The sequence below is a fragment of the Coenobita brevimanus genome, chromosome 42, assembly GCF_032717465.1.
Source record: "Coenobita brevimanus isolate Jiangsu-jjx chromosome 42, ASM3271746v2, whole genome shotgun sequence".
Taxonomy (NCBI): domain Eukaryota; kingdom Metazoa; phylum Arthropoda; class Malacostraca; order Decapoda; family Coenobitidae; genus Coenobita; species Coenobita brevimanus.
In genome coordinates, this window is record NC_136995.1 from 12,159,052 (window position 1) to 12,182,567 (window position 23,516).

The 23,516-nt window shown below is 41.6% G+C and overlaps 1 protein-coding gene across 1 annotated transcript; it reads right to left on the minus strand.

Moving 5' to 3' along the window:
• Nucleotides 1-1,104: 1,104 nt before the first annotated feature.
• CycC (cyclin C) lies at nt 1,105-13,957 on the minus strand. The gene is made up of 6 exons (XM_080270677.1): nt 13,855-13,957; nt 7,444-7,550; nt 6,880-7,086; nt 4,187-4,310; nt 2,297-2,424; nt 1,105-1,336 (listed from the first exon to the last, which is right to left on the minus strand). Exons 1-6 carry the CDS (start codon nt 13,884-13,886, stop codon nt 1,131-1,133), a joined length of 804 nt encoding a protein of 267 aa, XP_080126803.1. The 5' UTR covers nt 13,887-13,957; the 3' UTR covers nt 1,105-1,130.
• Nucleotides 13,958-23,516: the final 9,559 nt, after the last annotated feature.

The window sequence follows — 23,516 nt, forward strand, 5'->3', positions numbered from 1 at the left end:
TAGTTATAGTCTCTGTTAATCCCGCACTCAAAGATGTCTCCACTACAGTATGCTGCATAAACTGTCTAGAGATAGCAAGAATGTAATATGGAATGTCATCAGACTGAAGACATCAACCACTTCACTCTGATGATGTAATCTTTAGCAATTTCTTGCCTTTTTTCATTATTTTATTCAGCTTAGGAGGGTATTCCATAATTGGAGGGATTAGACATATCCTCTAGCAACCCCATCCTTGAAAAACATCTTTTCTAACCTGATTTACTGGCAGGAGGTGGCAACCGTGACCCACCCACTCAATGTAGTGCTGCCTACTTCCTTCTTCACCTTTATCATCCCTTTTCTACATCTGAATTCCTCACTTCACATTTCTCCCATCCCTTCATCACATTTTATTACTCCTCTTTCCACTTCAGGTGGCTCTACACTGAATGGCAAGTTTAATAGTTTCCTGTAACCCAAGTAACCATTTTACATGCTAGGTGGTAACCATATAAAGAAAACTAATGTGGTGATGTGGAGCCTACAATAGTGTCCCTGTTAACTGCATGAAGAGAGGCAATTGGAGCATCCATCTGGTAACCAAACCTCCACACTCTTCCCTATGCCTTGCTGCAGTAAGATGTTGTCTACTGCCTGGAGACATCATGTCAGTACACAGGACAGCCCTACAGGGGCAGTTGCTTTCCTTCAGTTGATGGGGTCTGCTTGGCCAGATAGACTGGGGTTATCAAAAAACAACAACTAAACTAAACGTCTGAAGGCAGTAAGGAAATAAAACAAAAATTGTCAAACTGAAAGGATTAACCACTTTACCCCTATGATGTAATTATTACCTTATTCTTACCACCTTAGGAGAAAGTTTTTAGGTCTAAGGAGTTAGATATATCCTCCATTAACCACTTAGCCACAAGATGTCTTCACTAAGCTGAATAAAATTGTCAGAAGGCAGTCAGAATAAAAATAAACATACAATTGGATTCAGGGAGTTAAACTATCCCTTCGTACAAACCCTCTCAACTTCCCTCCTCTTCCCCAATATGATAGCCCTGGCCCCCCTGCCCCCCCTCCCCTCTCCCAGCCCCCCCTCCTCCCCCACTCTCATCAAAGGCACTAATATCTGACTCCAATCACCGCGACACAGGCTGGGTGTTGGGCTTGGGCATGCGGTTCAGCAGGCCCTGGATGTCCTTGCGTTCATCGTAGGATTTCCACAGCTCGTACAGGTTCAATATATACCGAGTGATCTCCATTATGCGGTCCAGGTCTGTGTTGAGCTCGGCGAACCACTGTTTACAGTCCTTCTGGTGGACCACGCAGGCCATGTGGATGCAGGCTAGGAGTAAAATGAATAACCAAATGAAAGAAATGTGGTATTTTCAGAGGAAGGGATAAGGAAAAAATTATGAAACCTGGTCAAGTGTTAACAGCTAAACACATAATAGAGAAATTCCTCATTACAGGTCTGGAATGTGTTAATCTATTTGGTGGACTAAGCAAGGGAAGAGAGAAAACAAAAAGATTAATTCTGCTCATGTATTAACAGATAATCCCAAAGTACATGCAGTCCTCATTATAAGTGAGGGATGTGTTACAAAATATCAAAACTTTTTCCTTACCAACAGTTTTGTAAATTGAGTAAATGGCAAATCAACTTTATAGGAAGCAATGGAACTTTAATACGCAATTTTCTGCAATATACTTCAAACTCTATAGCTCATAAATGTCAAAAAGAGGTATAAAAACTGGGACTTACTGTACCCCCTTAAGGAATGGAGGTCCCAAGGCTAGGATACTGTAATCCAAATAAGTGACCTGTGCCCCTGACAGCATTACCTAAAGATAGATGCATATAACTTGGGTGGGAAAAGTATGTACTGTAAGACACTGACATATGGTGACGGTGGGAGAAAGGAAAAGAAGTGCTTTACTAACTGATACCTCACTGTACTTCCATAAACCTTCCATACAGCACTCAGTATATTTTCCCACAATAATTTTTGCATTCACTTTAATTCTCCATAAGGAGCACATGGGTCCAGTGTTATGTGACTCAGTCGACAATTTTATGGCGTAATAATACTGACTAGCCACTTTTCTCTGAGCAATACATTGTAACTAATAAAACCACAACACTCTTCAGATAAAACCCCAATGGCCCTCATAAGGTCAGAACACCTTAACCTACTAAATCCCCAACCCTGTATATGTATTTTTATAAAGTTTTCTCATCCTGCCTTGTGCATAAAACCATTAGACCATCAAAAGACAGGAAGAAAACAATGTTTACACTTACCAAGGGCAATTTCATATGGTGGGAAGAGAAGACAGACATCAGTGCGCAGAGAATCATTGACAATGCGCCAGGCTAATTGCAGCACCTCACCCTCACCACCCAGGTCTTGCATGTACTGTACCAGGGGCCTGTGGAAGTACCAAGGATGTTATCACTCAATGAATCAATCAACCAAATGATGCCATGCTTCCTCTTATGGAATTTCTAAACTAAGGATGGCCATGGTTCAGTTCAAACTGGTATCTTCTATGAACTGGGAACTAAAGCACATGCCAAAACAAGCTATTAGCTTTCCAACAGTTGCTGGAAACTAGTGAAACAAAAAGTGAGCTGTGTAATAAGATTTACAATGATGAGTCTAAGCACTTGGGCTTTGATCCTATGTATTTGTGACTGAATGTTGCCTGTCTTAGAGTAATGATTGTATGGTTAGTTACCAAGCCTATATGGACATTTCACTCTCATGGTTATATCTTCCAGGGTCAACAGACACAACCTCAACAATGTAGGGATCCTATGGGACAACTTCAGTGGGGTAGCAATGTAACTGGGGTCAACAGGTCTGCTTGGTCAGGTGGGCCAGGGTTAGGGAACAACAATAACAACGACAACTTCAATAATAAAGAGATAACATATAGGCTATGTGAATAAGTGTAAGAGCCATTTCACAGCATGCTGCTGATTAGTGCATCCTCTTGTTGTTTCACTTTTCTAACCTTCTGGGCCCTGCCTCACTCCATCTTTGGGAGGAAGAAAAGAGACTGGGATGATGATGATGACGATAAAACAACACATGAGAATGTTAAAGGTGTCGTGTGCAAATAATTAACAACCAGGTGCTAGAAAGCCTTGTAAGCTAATGACAATATAGAGCATGATGATGCTTGTTTACTGAATATGGGGACTTTTGTACTTAAAATAAGATTTGTTTAATGCTTAGGTCTCCAAGAATATGCCTGGGGTTATTTTCAAGAGAAAATCTTGAGGTTAAATTTGCTGGCTTGATGCTTCATGCTACTCTCATTTCTTCCATCCAGCTCACGGCCAATACCATTCACCCCCCCCTCCCCCCGTGCTGCAATGACACCTGTGGGACTGAGACATTCCAGCAAACTATCAAGTTAAAATGGGGGTGCAAACCCTAATCATCTGTTTCTCTATACCCACTTAATCCATAAACTTGCTTCTACAGTATTCATACCCAGTTGTCTCACACTTTCATTTCAGTTGGTATCATTCCAATGTAGCCTTCAATGAACCAAAAAGCAGCTAGGAGTAAATCTTTTTGTGTATAGCAATGATGCTTTGGGGTTCCTACACTTGGATCTGTGGGTTGATGATATCTGTTCATTTTGGAATAGCTGGACATGTTATGGTTGAGGTCAAAAGTGACACCTGAAGGCATGCTGCATGAAGAAAGACTGCAGGGGCTCGGGAAACTGACCGTCAAGTCTATGCCCCGAGTCTGGAAATTTATATATAAATATATATACCACTGACTTGCCTGTTTTTGTCGTAGTCTCAGGCTCATAATTATGGACACGTACAATCAAGGGAAGCTCCAGGTTATAAACTCACCTACCACTTAAAAATACCGAATGTAAGACAGGTGTTAGCAAAGCAGTACCCAGACACTCCTAGCTGATAACTGTGCGTGAGGGGTGGGGTTATGGGGAGGAGGTGATTATGGGAGCTGATGGCTCCTACTGCTACTCTTCCCAACCTCACTCAACTCAAACACTGTTGCCATATAGGTGAGAATCTAAATGCTGCTTGCATTCAGTAGCTGGCAAAAATATAACACAGAATTTTCTGTAAGTGTACCGGTCCCCAATGTACTACAGAAATCCAGCCCCTCTGAACACACAATGGTGGTATGGATCAACTCACCTGTATGGCTGGTAAACAATGAGACAGCAGTCCATACTCTCCAGCAGGTAGAACTCACACTCCAGTATGTGATTGGTGCGGTATGGGAACTCTGAGTTGTATGCATACGAAAATTTGTTCTTCACTGAAAAAAGAGGGTGATATTATTGTACAAGGCCAATTAGGTCTTTTACATCCTCATTTACAAAACTATGGATCTTCATTTACAAAACTATGTGTGGGAGATGGACACCTTCATGCAGTGACACTGATAATGCCAGTCAGCTCTGCTGCCCAGTCATATGAGCATTCCTTAACTACACCTCTCCACTCCCTCAAAGGGGGATGGTGGACTGTCAGAGGATAATTTCACATTTCAATGAATCTGGAGCTACAAGTTCTACTACTGATGCCTTTCAGTTCCCTCCTTATCCCAAGACAGGAAGATAGTGGACTGCAGGAGAAAAGCAACTTCAGCCTGCACCAGGTTCATGTCTTTATGGCCCTGAGGCCACAGCAACAACAGCAACATCACAACTGCAATTGTAGAAGCCAATCGTATATCATACTCTTTGCAAGTGTGAGGGAAACTATATACAGTATCACTATAAATGTTAAATATTATAAATGCTGGGTGGTAACTATATAACCAAATTTTGGCACCTGGTGGTTTAGTGGGTAATTATTGCGCTCCAATCGGACTGAGCCAGTGAAGGTTTATATCCAAGGGATGGTTGGGGTTGATTGCTCATGTATTGCCACTCAGGGATGAGTGAGGGTGGTCACTCTAATCTTAAATGTCGGGACAACTGCCTAGCCCCGGGCTCCCACACTCCTCATGGGGCAATGTAGGATTGGATGATGGATGGATGGATGAAGACGGAAAAAGAGAGTGAGTGTCTTAATCCTTTGAAATCAGTAATATCTTTTTCAGTTTAATCTTCTTACTCCCAAATGATTTTATACACCTTCAGAATTACACCTATTAGTGACGGTGTAAATGAAGCTTTATCTCCCCATTCAGTTTGATAAGAGTATATGCTGTGTCAAGTGGCAAGAACAAAATGGTATGTCAGCAGAATGAAGCAGTTAAAGAGTAAGAGAAGTAAGAAAGGACAACCTAACCAGCAGATGGTTCGCTCATGATCAACTCTTCTTGGACTCCTCCCAGAATGGAGGAGATGACAATGATGACACTGTGAATAATTATCAAACATTAACCCCTATAATATGATGATGTCTCTGATTTATTCTTGCTGTTTCCAAGCAATTTCACATAATTCTGGAAAGAACCTTTGTAGTGAAGTGGATAATGAAGGCTATATCTAACCCATTCACGAGAGAAAATTTCTTCAGCACCAAATAAAAGTGTCTGGAGATAACAAATGGACAATTTTTTAAGATATACTTAAAGGGTTACCAGAATAGAAATCACACAGTATTTCATCAATATCATCCTCATGACTCCTTTTCCCAACTAACATTGGGGTGAGGACATAGTATTTACTGTCTTTTCTTACATATCATGATGGATGCATTCAATACCCAGTGCCATGTAAGAGATAAATTTTCTCTGAGGTAAAAATAATGAAGAAAGATTTCAGGTACTGTATTACAAACATGTTTCCTTGGGCTAGGAGGGGACGACTACTGTATTTCCCTGCATGTTATATTAGTGCGTAGCTTGTATATTTCACTCTCCAATCTTGTGTTGCACGTACAGCTAAGAGTGCCAGTGTGAGGAGCACATTTTGGCTGCTTCATGAAATTACTGATCAACCATGAAATCAATGGACATAAGCATGAAAAGGACTATAGATGCAGAAAATGAAACCTAAACAAGACTGAAACTGGTAATACTATCTCAACTGACCCCCAGCATGAGAATTAAGGTGCATCATATACGAACTACCCTGCAGAAGAAGACTGAATGGCTTAATGAAGGGTATAATCCAGCTCATCCAGCTCAAAGACTCTCATCTAAGCTGAAGAAAATTGCCCAAAGATCATCATTCTTCATCATCAGTTGCACCCTGCAAGATAACGTCAAGAAAACAAGGGAAAATTTTTAAAAACATGCTAGTGGGAGAACTAATCAACAACATGCCCAAGGAAATGGCCCAAACACGCATTCATACCATTCAAACCACCAGAATCCTGGCTCCACCTCACAGACACACCTTCCATGAGCTTCATAATTAGCCTCCTTATCAAACACAGCTAACCCTTGTTATGCATTCATCTGTACAAGATTCATCCAACCAGAAAACTGTCTGAATCAATCTTCTCCATTTAAACAATGAACTCCGGGTAATTAGGCTATGTGATGATGATGATGATGATTATGGTGGTGATAATATGAATAATTAGGATCAGACATCCTTTGTTTGATCCATCCCACTCCATTTACACAAAAATCTGGGTCAGAATGTTGATGATTACAATGTCAATAAGAAAATGATATACAGTAATGTAATTCAGGAGGTTACTTCTTTCCTTCCTCCTCCTTTCCTCTCTCTAGTGAACATCTACCCTCCTTTCCCCTCCCTTCACCATTCTTTAGTTTCCTTTCCTACTCTTGTCCTCTCCTCCCTGTTCCTTTCCTCTCCCTTTCTCCCCTTTTAACCTTCCTTTTCTTCTGATTCATCCACTTTCCTTTCTCTCCACTGTCCCTTCCTCCTTCCTCTCTTCACTCTTATCTCTCTCCAACTCACCAACAGTCTGACAGGTTGAGATGAGTCGACTATTGGATATAACACCAAACTCCTCCACCTTAGAGGACAGGAAGACACTGGTGGGTGCGAGGAGGAGAGGGTCAATGCAGCGGAGTGAATTGCGGGCATAGAAACGCTTCAGGAATGTGGTTGCCGTGGCGATGACTTGTTGACGCAGCTTCAGTGTCTCCCCGAGCTGCTGGATGACTGAGGAAAAAGAAGGCACAAAACTGCGACATGACTACTAGTTTTACCTTAACTGGGTCTAAAAGTACTACCATATTTTTCCATTTTGAATCCTGAATTGCAACAACAGATTAATACCAGAATATAGTGTTACTGGCAGACACAAAGAAGTGCTATGAAAAAGATGTACCAGTAAAGCAACTGCACTGTCTTTTACTGCTAGTGAGCAAATCAACATGAAATAAACTACAAAAACATGAAAATCTGGGACAAGCTAAGGTGAAAGAGCTATCAACAATGATAACAGTAGCAATAAGCAAAACCACAACATTAACCATAACAAAAACTGCACACCATACCTTCTGATCATATACTCACAGTTCGTAAAGAAAATCATGATCTTCTGGTACTCCTCTTCAGACAGCACAGCCAGGTCTGCACGCCGCTCCTGGATCAAGTCTTGACTGTCCAGGAGCCATTGTTGACTGCAATGGGAAAACGAGGTCAGTTTTTGAGAAGTGATGCAAGTCATTCCGTTTTTTTGAAGATGTTTGGGAACAGCTATATCAGCAAATACTGAAAATCAGTGTGCAATGAAAACCTGTAAATAAAGAAAACCAAACAAAAAAAGGCCCCTACAGCCATTATTTATCTACCTAAAAAATTGCTTAAAAACCTATTGCAATGTCCCCCAACACCATCAGACACTGAAATTTATTTGTTTCAGTTGTAGTTTCAGATGATTAAGATTACAAAAAATTTTATTACTGCAAAGGAAATATAACCACATTATGGCACCATCTGTGTAAATAATTTCTGCAAACATGAAGCTGACGGTCCTTTTCCAGAAATGTTATTATTCTATACAAATTCATTTACTGTTCTTTTATTTTAATGATTCTGGAGTTACTGAGAAGTGCTAGCAAGAAACATGCATATTTTTCATCCTTAAAATAAACTCCCATAAAACAGAATGGACAGAAACACAGCAACATCTTATTGTAGGTTTGAAGCTAAGGGACAATGACGTAAACATGGCAGCTACAACTGGTATTTTTCACTTTTATTTAATTTTTTGGGGGAAGATTTATGTCACGTCCCCTATTTTTTTATAAGGGCTAAGGCGTTGCCCCTAAGAATGGGAGTTTGGTTTTGGAGTGTGTAGTACTTTATGATCGGATGCCCTTCTTGATGTCTACAAACGACCCTTGAGTGGACTCAAACCTCCAACCCTTCGGTCAGAGTGAAGCACTCTAACCCACTGAGCCATGGCTGCTAATTTACTAGATATAAATTAAAAATAATTATCCAAACCTATCCTAACATTCTAACCTCAGCCTATATCTGACCTACCCAGTACTTTAAAGTACAGTATACGTACCAGACACATCCAGGCCAAACTCAATGCTGTACAGAAGAAAACCCAAACAAAAGTGCTATACAGTACGGTACAATATAATCAATGCTGATGTTCTCCTTTCTCATCAGCACCCTTCAATAACAACATAATCATAAAAATAAAAACATCACAGAAAAAGTATGGTAGGAAAAAACTACATTACTGGAAACTTCCGCACAATTTATATCACAATCTCGTTTGGTCAATTTGTGCTTTCATAAACCAGGGATTATCAGCTTTTTTTTTTCTTTGCCAGTTGATATATGTAACACTGATTTCTCTGATAATGTTATTTTCCAAAACCAGTGGGATTACGCTATCTTGTCCCGTGATATCTACAGCTTCTTTGCCAACTCATAAAAAAATAATAATAATAATAATACCCGGTAATTTTACGGTTTTTTTATACTACATTTATGGCATGTACATATTTCATACAGATTAATGTTGCTAGGCTATAATGTGATATATCCTATTACTGTACTTAGCAAAGGGTAAATCCAATTCCATGGTTGTATCTAAGTACAAAGTAGCCCTCATTTTTTATTTTTTTTTAAATAATCATGTTCTTGAACTTTACAAAAAAAAAATATTCAAAACTTACACAGATAATGTTTCTTATCATCACCATCATCCAATCCTACATTGCCCCATGAGGAACGTAGAAGTCCAGAGCTAGGCAAGTTGGTCTTGACATTTAAGATGAGAATGACCAGCCTCACTCACCCTTAATGGCATTACATGAGCAATAAACCCCAACCACCCCTTGGATATAAACCTTCACCGGCTCAATCCCATTGGAGCGCCGTAATTGGAGGAGTAGACTGTAGCACCAGTCGAGCAGGGCAGTACTCCCGAGGTGGATGGAAAGCTGATGACAGGGAGTGCTGGAGCTCCCGTTTCATCAGCCCTCAGGACTAGTTCCTGACCATCCCCCTTTGCTGAACTTTTTCAGTGTCTCAGTTACACAGAGAGTAGGCCAGCATGCTCTCCAGTACAAATTTCTCTATCTATCTTCACCAAACTACATGCACAGTACACACTACACTTCCTATTCAAAATTTACCAAAATGGCGTCAATTCACCCAGCCTCGGAGTCCCCAGGGGGGGGGACCATAAATGCCCCCACCATCCGCCCCTCTCCCGGTGACGACTCGAGGTGCCTGGAACCACTGTCTGACTCTCTTCTTCTTCATTTCTGCAACATTCGCGGCCTTTCATCTAACTTTCGCTCTGTTGAGCACCACCTCTCCTCCTCTAAACCTCACCTTCTTTTTCTAACGGAGACTCAGCTGTCTGAGGCAACTGACAGCAAACCCTTTTCTGTATCCTCCTACTTTCTCTATACTCATTTCAAAGCCAAAGGTGGCTGTTGTGTATACATACGCAACGACTTATCTTGCTCTCGTGTTCCTGAACTTGATTCTTCTGAATTCTCCACTCTCTGGCTTCGGCTTTCCTGTCATTCTCTGACTAAATATATCTGTGCTGTTTACTTATCCCCTAATTCTACTGACTATCAAAAATTCTTCGACTATCTTACTTCTACGATGGAACACATTCTGTCCATTTCTCCTTTCTCTGAAATCTCCATTCTTGGAGATTTCAATGTTCACCACCACCTTTGGCTCTCCTCTCCTTTCACGGATCCACCTGGTGAACAAGCCTACATCTTTTCTATTCTTAATGACCTAGAGCAGCTTGTACAGCACCCTACCCGTATCCCTGACCGCCTTGGAGAGAGCTCCAACATACTTGACCTCTTCCTCACAACTAATCCTTCTGCTTACTCTGTTAATCTTTTCTCTCCGTTGGGCTCCTCCGATCACAACCTTATTACCTTAACCTGTCCTATCGCTCCAGTACGGCCTGCGGACCCTCCAGGGAAACGTCGTCTCTGGCATTTTGGAGCTGCGGACTGGGAGGCCCTCAAGCAGTACTTCTTTGATTTTCCATGGAATGATTATTGCTTCTATGGCCGTGAGCCATCTGAGTGTGCCTTGCACATTACGGAGGTTATTCTCTCGGGCATGGAAGCATACATTCCTTTCTCATATCCTTTGACTAACGCAAGAAAGCCTTGGTTTAATCACGCTTGTTCTAATGCTGTCCGCAACAAGGAGAAGGCCTACAAAAGGTACCGGAGCCAACCCACCCCTGAATCACATAATCTTTACGTTTCTGCCCGGAATCGTGCTAAGTCTGTTCTTCGCTCTACTAAAAATAATTTCATCCATACTAAATGCTCTCAACACTCCAACTCGAATTCTTCCCGCTCCTTCTGGCACCTTGCCAAAAATCTTTCTAACAACTTTACCTCATCATCCTTCCCTCCTCTTTTCTACTCTGATGGTTCTGTAGCTATTTCTTCTACTGATAAAGCAGATCTCTTCGCACAGACTTTCTCCTCCAATTCCACCTTAGACGATTCCTGTGCTGTTCCTCCATCACTTCCCCCCTGTGACTTCCTCATGGCTGACATTAAAATTTCTTCAGTTGATGTATTTTCTGCCATTACTGGCCTCAGTACTAACAAGGCATATGGGCCTGATGGGGTCCCTCCTGTTGTTCTCAAAAACTGTGCTTCTGTGCTTACACCCTGCCTAGGCAAACTATTTCGCCTTTGTCTGTCAACTTGTACCTTTCCTTCTTGCTGGAAGTTTGCTCTCATTCAGCCAGTCCCAAAGAAGGGTGACCACTCCCAACCCTCCAACTATCGTCCAATTGCTTTAACGTCCTGTATTTCAAAAGTTTTCGAGTCAATTCTTAATAAAAAATTTTAAGGCATCTTTCCTATCACAACCTTCTTTCCGATCGTCAGTATGGGTTCCGTCAGGGACGCTCCACTGGCGATCTTCTCACCTACCTTTCAGACTCCTGGTCATCCTCCTTTCGGGACTTTGGCGAAAGCTTTGCCATTGCACTTGACATCTCAAAGGCTTTCGATCGAGTCTGGCACAAATCTTTAATTTCCAAACTGCCCTCCTACGGTTTCTATCCTTCTATCTGTACCTTCATCGCTAGCTTCCTTTCTGGTCGTTCTATAGCTGCTGTCGTAGACGGCCATCGTTCTTCTCCTAGATCTATCAACAGTGGTGTTCCTCAGGGCTCTGTCCTATCACCAACTCTCTTCCTTTTATTCATCAATGATCTTCTAAGCTGTACATCTAACCCTATCCACTCATACGCTGATGACTCCACCATTCACCTTTCCATTCGGTTCCCGCAACGCCCATCTCAACAGTTACTTCAAGAAACAAGGGATGAGGCTATGGCACACCTAATGTCTGACTTGGCTCATATCTCTGACTGGGGTAAAAATAATATGGTTGTCTTTAATGCTTCTAAGACTCAGTTCTTACACCTATCAACCCGACAAAATCTTCCACAGGTATACCCACTAATGTTTAATAATATTCAGATTAATCCTGCATCATCCTTGAACATGCTTGGGGTTTCATTTACTCGGGACTTATCTTGGAAAGATCATATTACATCTCTTGTAAAATCTGCTTCCAAGAGATTGGGTGTGCTAAGCCGACTCCGCTCTTTCTTCACCCCTGCACAATTGTTGACTCTATACAGGGGTTTTATCCGCCCCTGTGTGGAGTACAACTCTCATGTGTGGGGAGGCTCCCCACATACAGCTCTTCTCAATAGGGTGGAGTCAAAGGCTTTTCGTCTCATTAACTCTCCTCCTACTGACTCCCTTCAACCTCTGTCTCTTCGCCGCACTGTTGCATCTTTATCTCTTTTCTATCGCTACTTTAATGGTCACTGCTCCTCTGAACTGTCTGCTTGCATTCCTCCACCTCTACGACGGGCGCGTAGCACCCGTCTGGCAGCAAACTCTCATCCCTTTTCTGTCCAACTCTCTAATGCAAGAGTTAACCGTTACTCCCAGTCTTTCATTCATGCAACAGGTCAGCTCTGGAACTGTCTCCCTCTGTCTGTATTTCCTCCTGCCTATGATCTCCAGTCTTTCAAACACAGTGTGTCCAGGCATCTCAAAATGATCGGATCTTGAATTTGGCTCTCTATTGTATTTTGTTTTTCTCTTGGAGGGAACTGTTACTGCGGGCTCATGGCCTTTGGTTCCTTCTTCCTCGCATTAAAAAAAGAAAAAAAAATACCCACTAAACCACCAGGCGCCAAATTTTGGTTATATGGTTACCACCCAGCATAGTAAATGGTTCCCTGGTGAATAGGGAAACCATTTGGCTTGTCACTCAGTGTTGAGTCACCCACAGGCAGAAGGAAGAGAAAAGAACGAAGGAAAGATAGAAGAGTGTTTCTTCATTCATTGCCAGACGCCATGTATCCCAAACGGGGTGGCCAATGGCTTAGAGTTAATTGTTTTACAGGGAGGGGCACTAATCCTCCACCAACCCCACTTGACATGTAGGGATGCCAACAGCATCTGGTGTTCCCAGGTGGTCACCCATCCAAGTACTAACCAGACCCAACGTTGCTTAACCTGTCCGATCAGCGAAGTTAAGCAACGTTGGGTCTGGTTAGTACTTGGATGGGTGACCACCTGGGAACACCAGATGCTGTTGGCATCCCTACGTGAGTGGGGTTGGTGGAGGATTAGTGCACCTCCCTGTAAAACAATTAACTCTAAGCCCTTGGTCACCCCGGTTGGGATACATGGCGTCTGGCAATGAATGAATGATGAGGTGTTTCTTAGTAATACATGAATAAATCATTACCAGTAACGAAAAGCAAGGTAAGAGAAACCAACGCAGAGATGGTAACTATATGCATAAAATGACCGAATAAATGCACAAGCAAATTTTTTTTTTTTTTTTCTAAATACGATTGTCACTTGCTTCTATGCAGTTTTCTCACAAATCTTTTCAGCCCCTTAGAATACCTTCATTTACTTGTAACAGATGTGTACTTGGCTGATATTTTCACCACAGTATCCCTTTGTAATGCTGCAGGTTAGCCTCGGTTTGGTTATTACTGCAGAGAAATACCATAACTTCAATAATCTCATCTTTAAGTTATGTACCTAATACCTATTGTTAAAAATGGTGAACATATGAGAATACAGTCCTACAGGTTTATCAGGTGACATACAAGGCCCACTGCTAACCCAGCAATAATGATCCAAAAGCAATACTGAACTGAAAATATCAAGGTTTTACTGGAATGGCAAGCGACTTAGCAGGCCAACTTTGGTCTCCTTGTCAATATTACCACTGTGACACTGGTGCTATGACAATGTATTCACCTTAACCAAATACTAACGGCTTGCTGCAAATAGGACATGAAAAACCTGGAAAAGCAGCCATGCAATGTCTAATACCAAAGTCCCACCATTCCTGGCTTCCTTTACGCTTTCCCAGAGTTGCAGCACAAACCTGAACATTAATTATACTCACTAGTGTGCACTCTGCCAAAAGTTTCCAGCCATTTTCACACAACTGATGGCATCTGTCACAGGCCAGCCTCCAGGCAGCAGCTTTTGTTTACATCGGCCAGGCCCCGGCGCCGCCCGCCAGCTGAGCCCACTACCACCCTCTACAGAAAACGGTGCTCTATATAAAAATTTATTTACATAGGCCTACGTTGACCACCTGTAAGTTAATTAAGGAACTCATTGTTTTTATTATTATGTTTTGTTTTTTATAATGCAACAGCAACAAACCCATATTACGTGCTGCAATTATATTACTTATCCTTACTCATTTTGTTCGGAGCCTTTGGGCATCCCCGGGATGGCAAATGCCACTGTTTCTTGGCTGAGAGACGGGTTCTACAACCAATGGAGTTGGAAGTGAAGAATGGAGGCAAGAGGATTAATCAGAAAGTAGTTTGGGTGTAGTGGTCCTTTTCTAAGGAATCTGACCTGGGTAGATTATGGGGGGGTGTGGCAAGATCCACCACTTCCTCTTGCTGTATATGTTCTGTATTCTGTATATTTTTTCAACACTAAACGTCTGAATCAATCAGTCCATCGGGAAAGGTTGGTTGTAAGGTGAGTATGGCGACAAAGACTCTGTGGTCCCGCTCTTAAAAGTCTACCATTCAGATGAAGCAGATCCGGGTGCCATGTTTTCCAGAAAGGGGCCCTGCAGTCCCAAAGGTTTACCTGAAGGGCCCCATATATTGTCAGGCCGGCCTGTAGCCTACAGGCCAGCCTGAATGCGGCCTGTACCGGCAGCCTCAACCAAGAATGAGAGCTTTTTCGAACAGGAAGGGTTAAATGTATCCTTAGTAGTAGTAGTAGGTGTGGTTGTGGTGGTGGTGGTTGTAGCCCCAGGCTCATATGAAATGTGAACCTGGTGAACTTCAGAATGAAGTTGTACTTTCGTAGTCCACCATCCTCCTCTACGGGATGGGGAGGGAACTAAGGGACGTTTGTATAATCGGGCAGCTCCACCGCTCGCACTTATCGGCGCCACCGCGTGAAGGCGTCCCTCTCCAGCACCACATTGCCCAAGCAAACCCCTTCAATACATGAGGTCTGTCCTAAGCTGAATAAAATCGCCTGGTAGTAGAAAGTGTGGCCTGAGATGGACGTCACCCGGATTCCAAGCCACACCCAGGAAGGATGAAACACGACAAACAGCAGCCAACACACACACACACACACACACACACACACACACCACCCTATTTTTATTTATTTATTTAGAGGAGGATAACTATACTTATCATGTTTTTTTCTCTCTCTCTGACGGAACTGTGCCACTCCTACAGCTTGCTTAGTATGTCACAGTTTCATGATGATGTGTCTTAGGTATGAGGTGGGAAAGAGTCTCCTTGGTTACTAGTCAAATTAACCCTCCAGTCTGACTACACCTGGCCATCAACTGAGCTGAAAAAGGTAAGGAATCTCTGTCAGGGTAAACATGCTAAAGTTCTAGCAAGGAAAAGCGAGTCAATGATCAATGTGCCTTTCTGAATCGCTTACCTTAGCACACCCAGCTCCCATTACCCATCCCAGCTGAACAAAATCGTCTGGCGTAAAAAGAGGGTTAATTGCGGGTTTTCCTTTAAATCCCTTTACTCTCAGGCTCCATTTCTATAGTGGTAGCGAGAGAGACGCCTTCACATGGTGCCACTGATATAACCACGGCTGCTCCCCTGCCTGGTTATACACACGTCCCTCGTCCCTCTCTCTCCTTACCCCGTGACGGGAGGATGGTGGGTGGCCTGCAGGAGGATATCTTCAGCCTGCAGTCTACCGGGTTTACGTCCATACTCTGAGCCATGGTATATATAAGCTGAAGTTGGGGTATTTGCATAATGGATTTCTCTCTCTCTCTCTCTCTCTCTCTCTCTCTCTCTCTCTCTCTCTCTCTCTCTCTCTCTCTCTCTCAGAACCCAATGACGTATTTTCATTCTCATCCAACTAACTTGACCCAGGAAGGAAGGAAAGGTCGACGTCAATGAAAGGTCATTAAACTATACATCATAAAACCAAATGGAAATACTGTAAGCCGCAGAGGCCTTTATGGTAATTCAAAATACTTATTCGAAATTTAATGTGCCTCTCTGATTTGCCAAACCGAAAAAAACTATTATTATTATTATTATTATTGTTGTTGTTATTATTATTATTATAGGAGTAGAGGGAAAAAACAGCCGAAACATGGAAATATCGAGAGGAGAGGCAGGATAGAAGAGAAGAGGACAGTAAGGTGAAAGAGTGGACAAGCAGGGAAATTGGGGAAGTATTCTGTAATAATAATAATAATAATAATAATAATAATAATAATAGTAGTAGTAGTACTAGTAGCAGCAGTAGCAGTAGTAGTAGTGGTGGTGGTGGTAGGAGAAGGGGAGGGAGGTAAACGTGGAAGGGAGGGGAGGGAGGTAAACGTGGAAGGGAGGTAAATGAGGGAAAGGAGGGAGGGAGGTAAATGAGGGAGGCAAATGTGAGAGGGAGGGAGGTAGATGTAGGAGAGAGAGAGAGAGAGAGAGGATCGATATCTCAACATACCAGCCTGGCCCAACCAAACTACCACCTGCCTCAGTATTGCACGTGCGTTCGCTGTGTTGGTGACTCTCTCTCTCTCTCTCTCTCTCCTGGTAGTAAAGGGGTTAATGAGGGCTGTACCTAACCCCTTCAGTTCGAAAATGAGAGAGAGAGAGAGAGAGAGAGAGAGAGAGAGAGAGAGACAGAGAGACAGAGAGACAGAGACAGACAGACAGACAGACAGACAGACAGAGTGGGAATGTTTTGTGTGTGTGTGTGTGTGTGTGTGTGTGTGTGTGTGTGTGTGTGTGTGTGTGTCTGTGTGTGTGTGTGTGTGTGTGTGTGTGTGTGTGTTATTTAATTTCGAAAAAAAAAAGACAAAATCATGCGTGCCCCCTCCCCCCAAAAAAAATCTGAGGCTGGAAAAAAAAAATGATAAAAAGGTGACCACAGAAAAATAAGAAAAAAAAAATGAGAAGCCAAAATGAAAAAAAAAAATCATGTGACCGAAAAAAAAAATGAAAAAAATAAAGAAAAATAACCAAAAAAAAACCATTATGGAAGTAATCGAAGGAAAATGAAAAAAAAGTGACCAAAAAAAAAATTTATATATACAAAAAATCTGAATTAAAGTTACAATTGTGTGAAGGTGACTAGGAAAAAAAATATTGAAAAATGTGAGTGAGCAGAAATACACTAAAAGATGCGACGGAAGCAGATGTGTCAAGGTGACTAGATTGTAATGGTGAGTGATTAATATCCAGGTAGATAGATAGACGGATGGATAGATAGATAGATAAACAGACTGATAGATAGTTAGATAGATAGATGGATAGATAGATAGATAGGTAGATGGGTTGAGTTAGATAGATAAATAGACTGATAGATAGATAGATAGGTTGAGTTAAATAGACAGATAGATAAATAGACTGATAGACAGATAGATAGGTAGATGGGTTGAGTTAGATATAGATAGATAAATAGACTGATAGATAGTTAGATAGATAGAGAGAGATGGATAGATAGATAGAGATAGATAGGTAGGTAGGTTGGGTTAGATAAACAGACAGATAGATAAATAGACTGATAGATAGTTAGACAGATAGGTAGATAGGTTGTCGAATAAATATAGATAGATTAATAGATAGATAGATAGATAAATGGACAGATACATAGACAGACTGACAGACATGAATTGACAGATAGACATAGATAGATAGACAGACACAGATAGATAGATAAATAAATAGATAGACAGACAGACAGACAGATGGGCAGATAGACAGAAATAAACGGATAAAAAACAGACAGATGGATAGATAGATAGACAGATAGATAAAGATAGATAGATAGACAGACAGACAGATAAATAGATAGACAGATAGACAAACAAACAGATACAGAAATATTACACAGAACCAGTTGTCTGAAAGTGACGTGAGTGACAAAGAATTCGAGTAATAAAAACGAAGAGTCTAAGGCTGACCAGTTAAAAAATATATATACAGAAAAATCGTCTAACGGTGATAAAAAAAACAAAACATGGGTGTGGCCAAAATGAAAAATAAAAACCGTCTAAATGTGGCCAGAATCTATTGGAAATCGTCTGAGGGCGGTCACATCAAAGAGGAAATATTTTGAACGTAAATTACATGAAAATAATCGTCTGAAGGTGAGAATAAAGGTGATAGATAGATAGATAGATGGATAGAGATAGATAGACGGAAAGATATAGATAAATAGACAGAAAGACCGAAATATATAGATAGATAGATAGATAGATACGGTAGATAGATAGACCGTAAGATATAGATATAGATAGACAGATAGACAAATAGACTGACAGACTGATAGATAGACAGACAGATAGATTGATAGATAAATAGACAGATAGATAGATAGATAGAGGCCGAAAGATATAGATAGATAGACAGACAGAAACTGACTGACAGACTGATAGATAGACATAGATAGATAGATAAATAGACCGAAAGATATAGATAGATAGACAGATAGACTAACAGACTGATAGATAGATAGAGATACATACAAACAAATAAATATCATAATAGACAGATAAACCTAAAGCAAAAAATCGTCTGAGTGTGACCAAAATAATGCAAAAAATCGTCGAGTGTGACCAAAATAAAACAAAAAATCGTCTAAAATTGACCGAAAAAATGCAAAAAATCGTCTGAGTGTGACCAAAAATAAAGCAAAAAATCGTCTGAGTGTGACCAAAAATAAAGCAAAAAATCGTCTGCGTGTGACCAGAATAAAGCAAAAAATCGTCTGTGACAAAAATAAAGCAAAAATCGCCTGAGTGTGACCAAAATAAAGGACAAAATCGCCTGAGTGTGACAGAAATAAAGCACAAAACCGTGAGTGTGACCAAAATAAAGCAAAAAATCGCCAGTGACGAAAAATAAAGCAAAAAATCGTCTGAATGTGACCGAAAAAATCGTCTGAAAGTGACCAAAATAATGCAAAAAATCGTCTGAGGGTGATCAAAATAAAGCAAAAAATCGTCTGAGTGTGATAAAAATAAGGGAAAAAATCGTCTGAAGGTGAGCAAAACAAAGGAAAAAATTGACCAAAATAAAGAAAAAATTGAATGTTACCTAAATAAATAAATAAATCGACTGAGTGTGATCAAAATAAAATTTAAAAAATATGAATGTCATCTACATAAGGTAAAAAAATCGTCAGGAGGTAGAATGATAAACTGCAAAAAAATCGCTACCTGGTAGAAAGCGTTAACGAACACGGGTTTAAATTTTTTCGTAATAAGACTCTCAAACTGAAAAAAAAAAAAAGTCAGGTGGAGGCTATAATAACAATGAAAATAAAAATAAAAATTGTATATAACTTTTCGCTACGTTTCTGCTAAATTAATACAACAATTTGGCTACGTTAAAATAAAAAATAAATAAATAAAAAAGATGTTAACTTGCTACTAACTTGAATTTATCTGTTCACTTTCACCTGTAAATTCTGTCCCTACCTTCACCTTCACCTGCTCCTTCCTTCACCTTCATCTCCTGTTCCTTCCTTCGCCCTCACTTCCTCCTCCTCCCTTCACCTTCACCTCCTCCTCCTACCTTCACCGTCACCTTCTTCTCCTTCCTTCACCCTCACCTCCTCCTGCTTCCTTCGCCTTCACCCTCATCCTCACCCTTACCTAACAATTACACCTACCCTCACCCTGCCCCCTACCCTCACCTACCCCTGCCCCTCACCTTCAGCCCTTCTGTAATCTGCCATAATCGTCCTTATTGCACGTTGCCTCTCCTTCCCCTTGTTCCTACCACGTCATCTTCTCACCCTCCTCATAATAAGTCTTACTAATATATCATTACTTGTGTTTACTTCGGTTTTGCTAAGAAGTGCATAGTAAAATACACAGAAATTACCTATCATATTTTGTTCCTGCCTTGAAAGCTCATGAGACATCTATCTATCTATCTATCTACTGCCAGACGCCTTAATCCCGTAATGGGTGGCCACAAACAAATCGCTTCCACGTCGCTCTGTCCCGTGCTATTTCACTGCCCTGCTCCCATAGCTCACCCCCCCCCCTCTCTCTCATATACCTCTCCACTCCATCCCTCCATCTCATCCTTGCTTCCCTAATTTACAGAACAACTTGTACAAGATGATTAATTAGTCTTAAATCCCAAAATAACTTAAATATTTCCGTTAGTAATAAGTCGACTTGAATTAAATCTGATACTTACTTTTTTCATTTGTATATATCTAGAGTTACGCGAAAATTTGAATGTGGTTACGCGAAAATTTGAATGTGATCTTCTTTAGCGTTTAGTCATAATTAAAACCGATGTTCTGATATGCGATTTTCTTACTTTCTTTATTTCATTAGTATATATCCAGCGTTATGTAAAAATCTGACTGTGGTTGCGCGAAAATTTGAAAGTTGTCTTCTTTAGCGTTTAGTCATAATCAAAATCGATGTCCTGATATGCGAGTTTTTCGGTGTTGCTAATTCATTGAGTGTGATGCTGTCCTTAAAGAAAATGCAACTTCCATATAAGTAAAAAATCGCTTTATTAATTAACATGTACTGCCTCGACACATCTACGAGTATCATGGATCACGGTCATTCCTCCTCAACTGTACATTATTTTGGCTACAGATAAAATGTCTACTTATCTATCTATTGCCAGAAGCCTTAATCCCGTAAGGGGTGGCCACAAACAAATCGCCTCCATGTCGCCCTGTCCCCCGCCATTTCACAGCCCTGCTCCCATAGCTCACACCCCTCTCTCTCATATACCTCATTCACTCCATCTCTCCATCTCATCCTTGGCCTCCCCCTCCCTTTCCCCCCCTTCACCTCACTCACATACACTCTCCTCGTTAGTCTTTCACTTTCATAAAACTAACCTTTCTTTTATTGATAACGTCGTTGAATCCAAATTACACAGCATTTCGGAACAGCCTTTCACCTTGTTTCCGACCATCAGTAAAGGTTGCATCAGGAACGCTCCGTAAGACATCTTCCTTAGCGATTTATTTTGCACGTTACACCTGATTATCTTCCTCTACGTCAATGATACAAGCTATGTACATACCCAAACTACACAATTTACGTACAAAATAATAATAAAGTGCAATATACAAAATAAGTCGCTAAGGATAATGTTTTACGACGAGTGCAACCTTCACTCAGAGTAATTCAGACTTATTTTTGTCAGACAGGTCAGTTTAGATACATAAAGGTTAATTTTTGTACATTAGGGAATTGACCTTGCTGGGGTGACATGGAGGCGATTTGTTTGTGGCCACCCCTTCTGGGATTATGGAGTATGACTAGTGACAGACAGATAGACAGATAGATGGAGAGAGAGAGAGAGACCGTAGAAAGACATAAACAGCCAGCAAGTCAGAGATAGATAAACAGATAGATAAACTGACAGACAAACATATAGACAGACATACAGATATAGATAGATAGATAGATAGATAGACAGATAGATAGACAGACAGACAGACAGCTTCGTTAATACTGACAATGAGACGGCATGTAGATTATAACAAACAGGACAAGGGGGTTTATAGTAGGATCGAACCCGGGATCATCACAACAAGGGGACCGACAAAGATAGGGTATGGTATGTGGGGGCAGTCTGACACACCCAGCTCACTTCCGTCATCACCCCTGCCACTTCCGCCTTACCGTGTCAAGAGGAAGTGCTAGTCAAGAGGAAGTGCTAGTCAAGAGGTAGTGCTAGTCAAGAGGAAGTGCTAGTCAATAGGAAGTGCTAGTCAAGAGGAAGTGTTAGTCAAGAGGAAGTGCTAGTCAAGAGGAAGTGATAGTCAAAAGGAAATGATAGTCCAGAGGAAGTGCCAGTCAAGAGGAAATGCTAGTCAACAGGGAGTGCTAGTCAAGAGGAAGTGCTTGTCTCATTTACCCTTTTCAATCACCTACATCACTAAAATATGAGAGAGAAATATTAAGATGCAGATTAAATCGCAAAACGGGAGGACTTACGACTACTATGCCGTGAAGGATTACCGTCCCATCTGTCTGGTTTGTGAATACCATCTGTTTCGTGCCTCTGCTGTGTCCATCTGTCCACTGAGTCTGCTGTGTAACCATCTGTCTAATGTCTCTGCTGTGTAGCCATCTGTCTGTGTCTGCTGTGTAACCATCTGTCTGTGTCTGCTGTGTAACCATCTGTCTGTGTCTGCTGTGTAACCATCTGTCTGTGTCTGCTGTGTAGCCATCTGTCTGTGTCTGCTGTGTAGCCATCTGTCTGTGTCTGCTGTGTAGCCATCTGTCTGAAGTGTGTCTGCTGTGTAGCCATCTGTCTGTGTCTGCTGTGTAGCCATCTGTCTGTGTCTGCTGTGTAACCATCTGTCTGTGTCTGCTGTGTAGCCATCTGCCTGTGTCTGCTGTGTAACCATCTGTCTAATGAGTCTGCTGTGTAACCATCTGTCGAATGTCTCTGCTGTGTAGCCATCTGTCTGTGTCTGCTGTGTAGCCATCTGTCTAATATGTCTGCTGTGTAACCATCTGTCTAATGTGTCTGCTGTGTAGCCATCTGTCTGTGTCTGCTGTGTAACCATCTGTCTAATGTCTCTGCTGTGTAACCATCTGTCTAATGTCTCTGCTGTGTAACCATCTGTCTGTGTCTGCTGTGTAACCATCTGTCTAATGTCTCTGCTGTGTAACCATCTGTCTAATGTCTCTGCTGTGTAACCATCTGTCTAATGTCTCTGCTGTGTAACCATCTGTCTAATGTCTCTGCTGTGTAACCATCTGCCTAATGTGTCTGCTGTGTAGCCATCTGTCTGTGTCTGCTGTGTAGCCATCTGTCTGTGTCTGCTGTGTAACCATCTGTCTAATGTCTCTGCTGTGTAACCATCTGTCTAATGTGTCTGCTGTGTAGCCATCTGTCTGTGTCTGCTGTGTAACCATCTGTCTAATGTCTGCTGTGTAGCCATCTGTCTGTGTCTGCTGTGTAGCCATCTGTCTAATGTGTCTGCTGTGTAATCATCTGTCTAATGTGTCTGCTGTGTAGCCATCTGTCTGTGTCTGCTGTGTAGCTATCTGTCTGTGTCTGCTGTGTAACCATCTGTCTAATGTCTGCTGTGTAGCCATCTGTCTGTGTCTGCTGTGTAGCCGTCTGTCTAATGTGTCTGCTGTGTAATCATCTGTCTAATGTGTCTGCTGTGTAGCTATCTGTCTGTGTAACCATCTGTCTGTCTCTGCTGTGTATCCAATCTCCATAACAGCCTACACCCTGAACACACCATCACCACTACCATCCGTGCCTCACCCCGCCAAAAGGACGCGAAAATTATTGGCGCGCTATTTTTGGGTGTAAAGACGGTGGTGGCGTGACAGTCGGCAGGTTCCCGCCAAAAGAGGGAGCGGCGCCCCCCTCGTACATCACACCGCCGCGTTTATTTTACCCCGGACTCTCAACATTACTACCCTTGGTCATGATTTTAGACTCTGCGGCGTTAGAATGCCTCAATGAACGTCTGTCTATCTATCTATCCATCTATCTATGTCTATCTATAGCCAGACGCCTTATTAAACATGTATTCTATTCATATTCGTTCAGATTTTCATGATAAAAGAACAGAAGG

Coding starts and splice junctions, on each gene's coding strand:
- CycC (XM_080270677.1), bottom strand. CDS start 13,886: ATGGCTGGAAACTTTTGGCAGAGTGCACACTA. Junction 7,087..7,443: donor CATGATTTTCTTTACGAACT/GTGAGTATATGA, acceptor CTTTTTCCTCAG/TCATCCAGCAGCTCGGGGAG. Junction 4,311..6,879: donor CTCAACCTGTCAGACTGTTG/GTGAGTTGGAGA, acceptor CTCTTTTTTCAG/TGAAGAACAAATTTTCGTAT.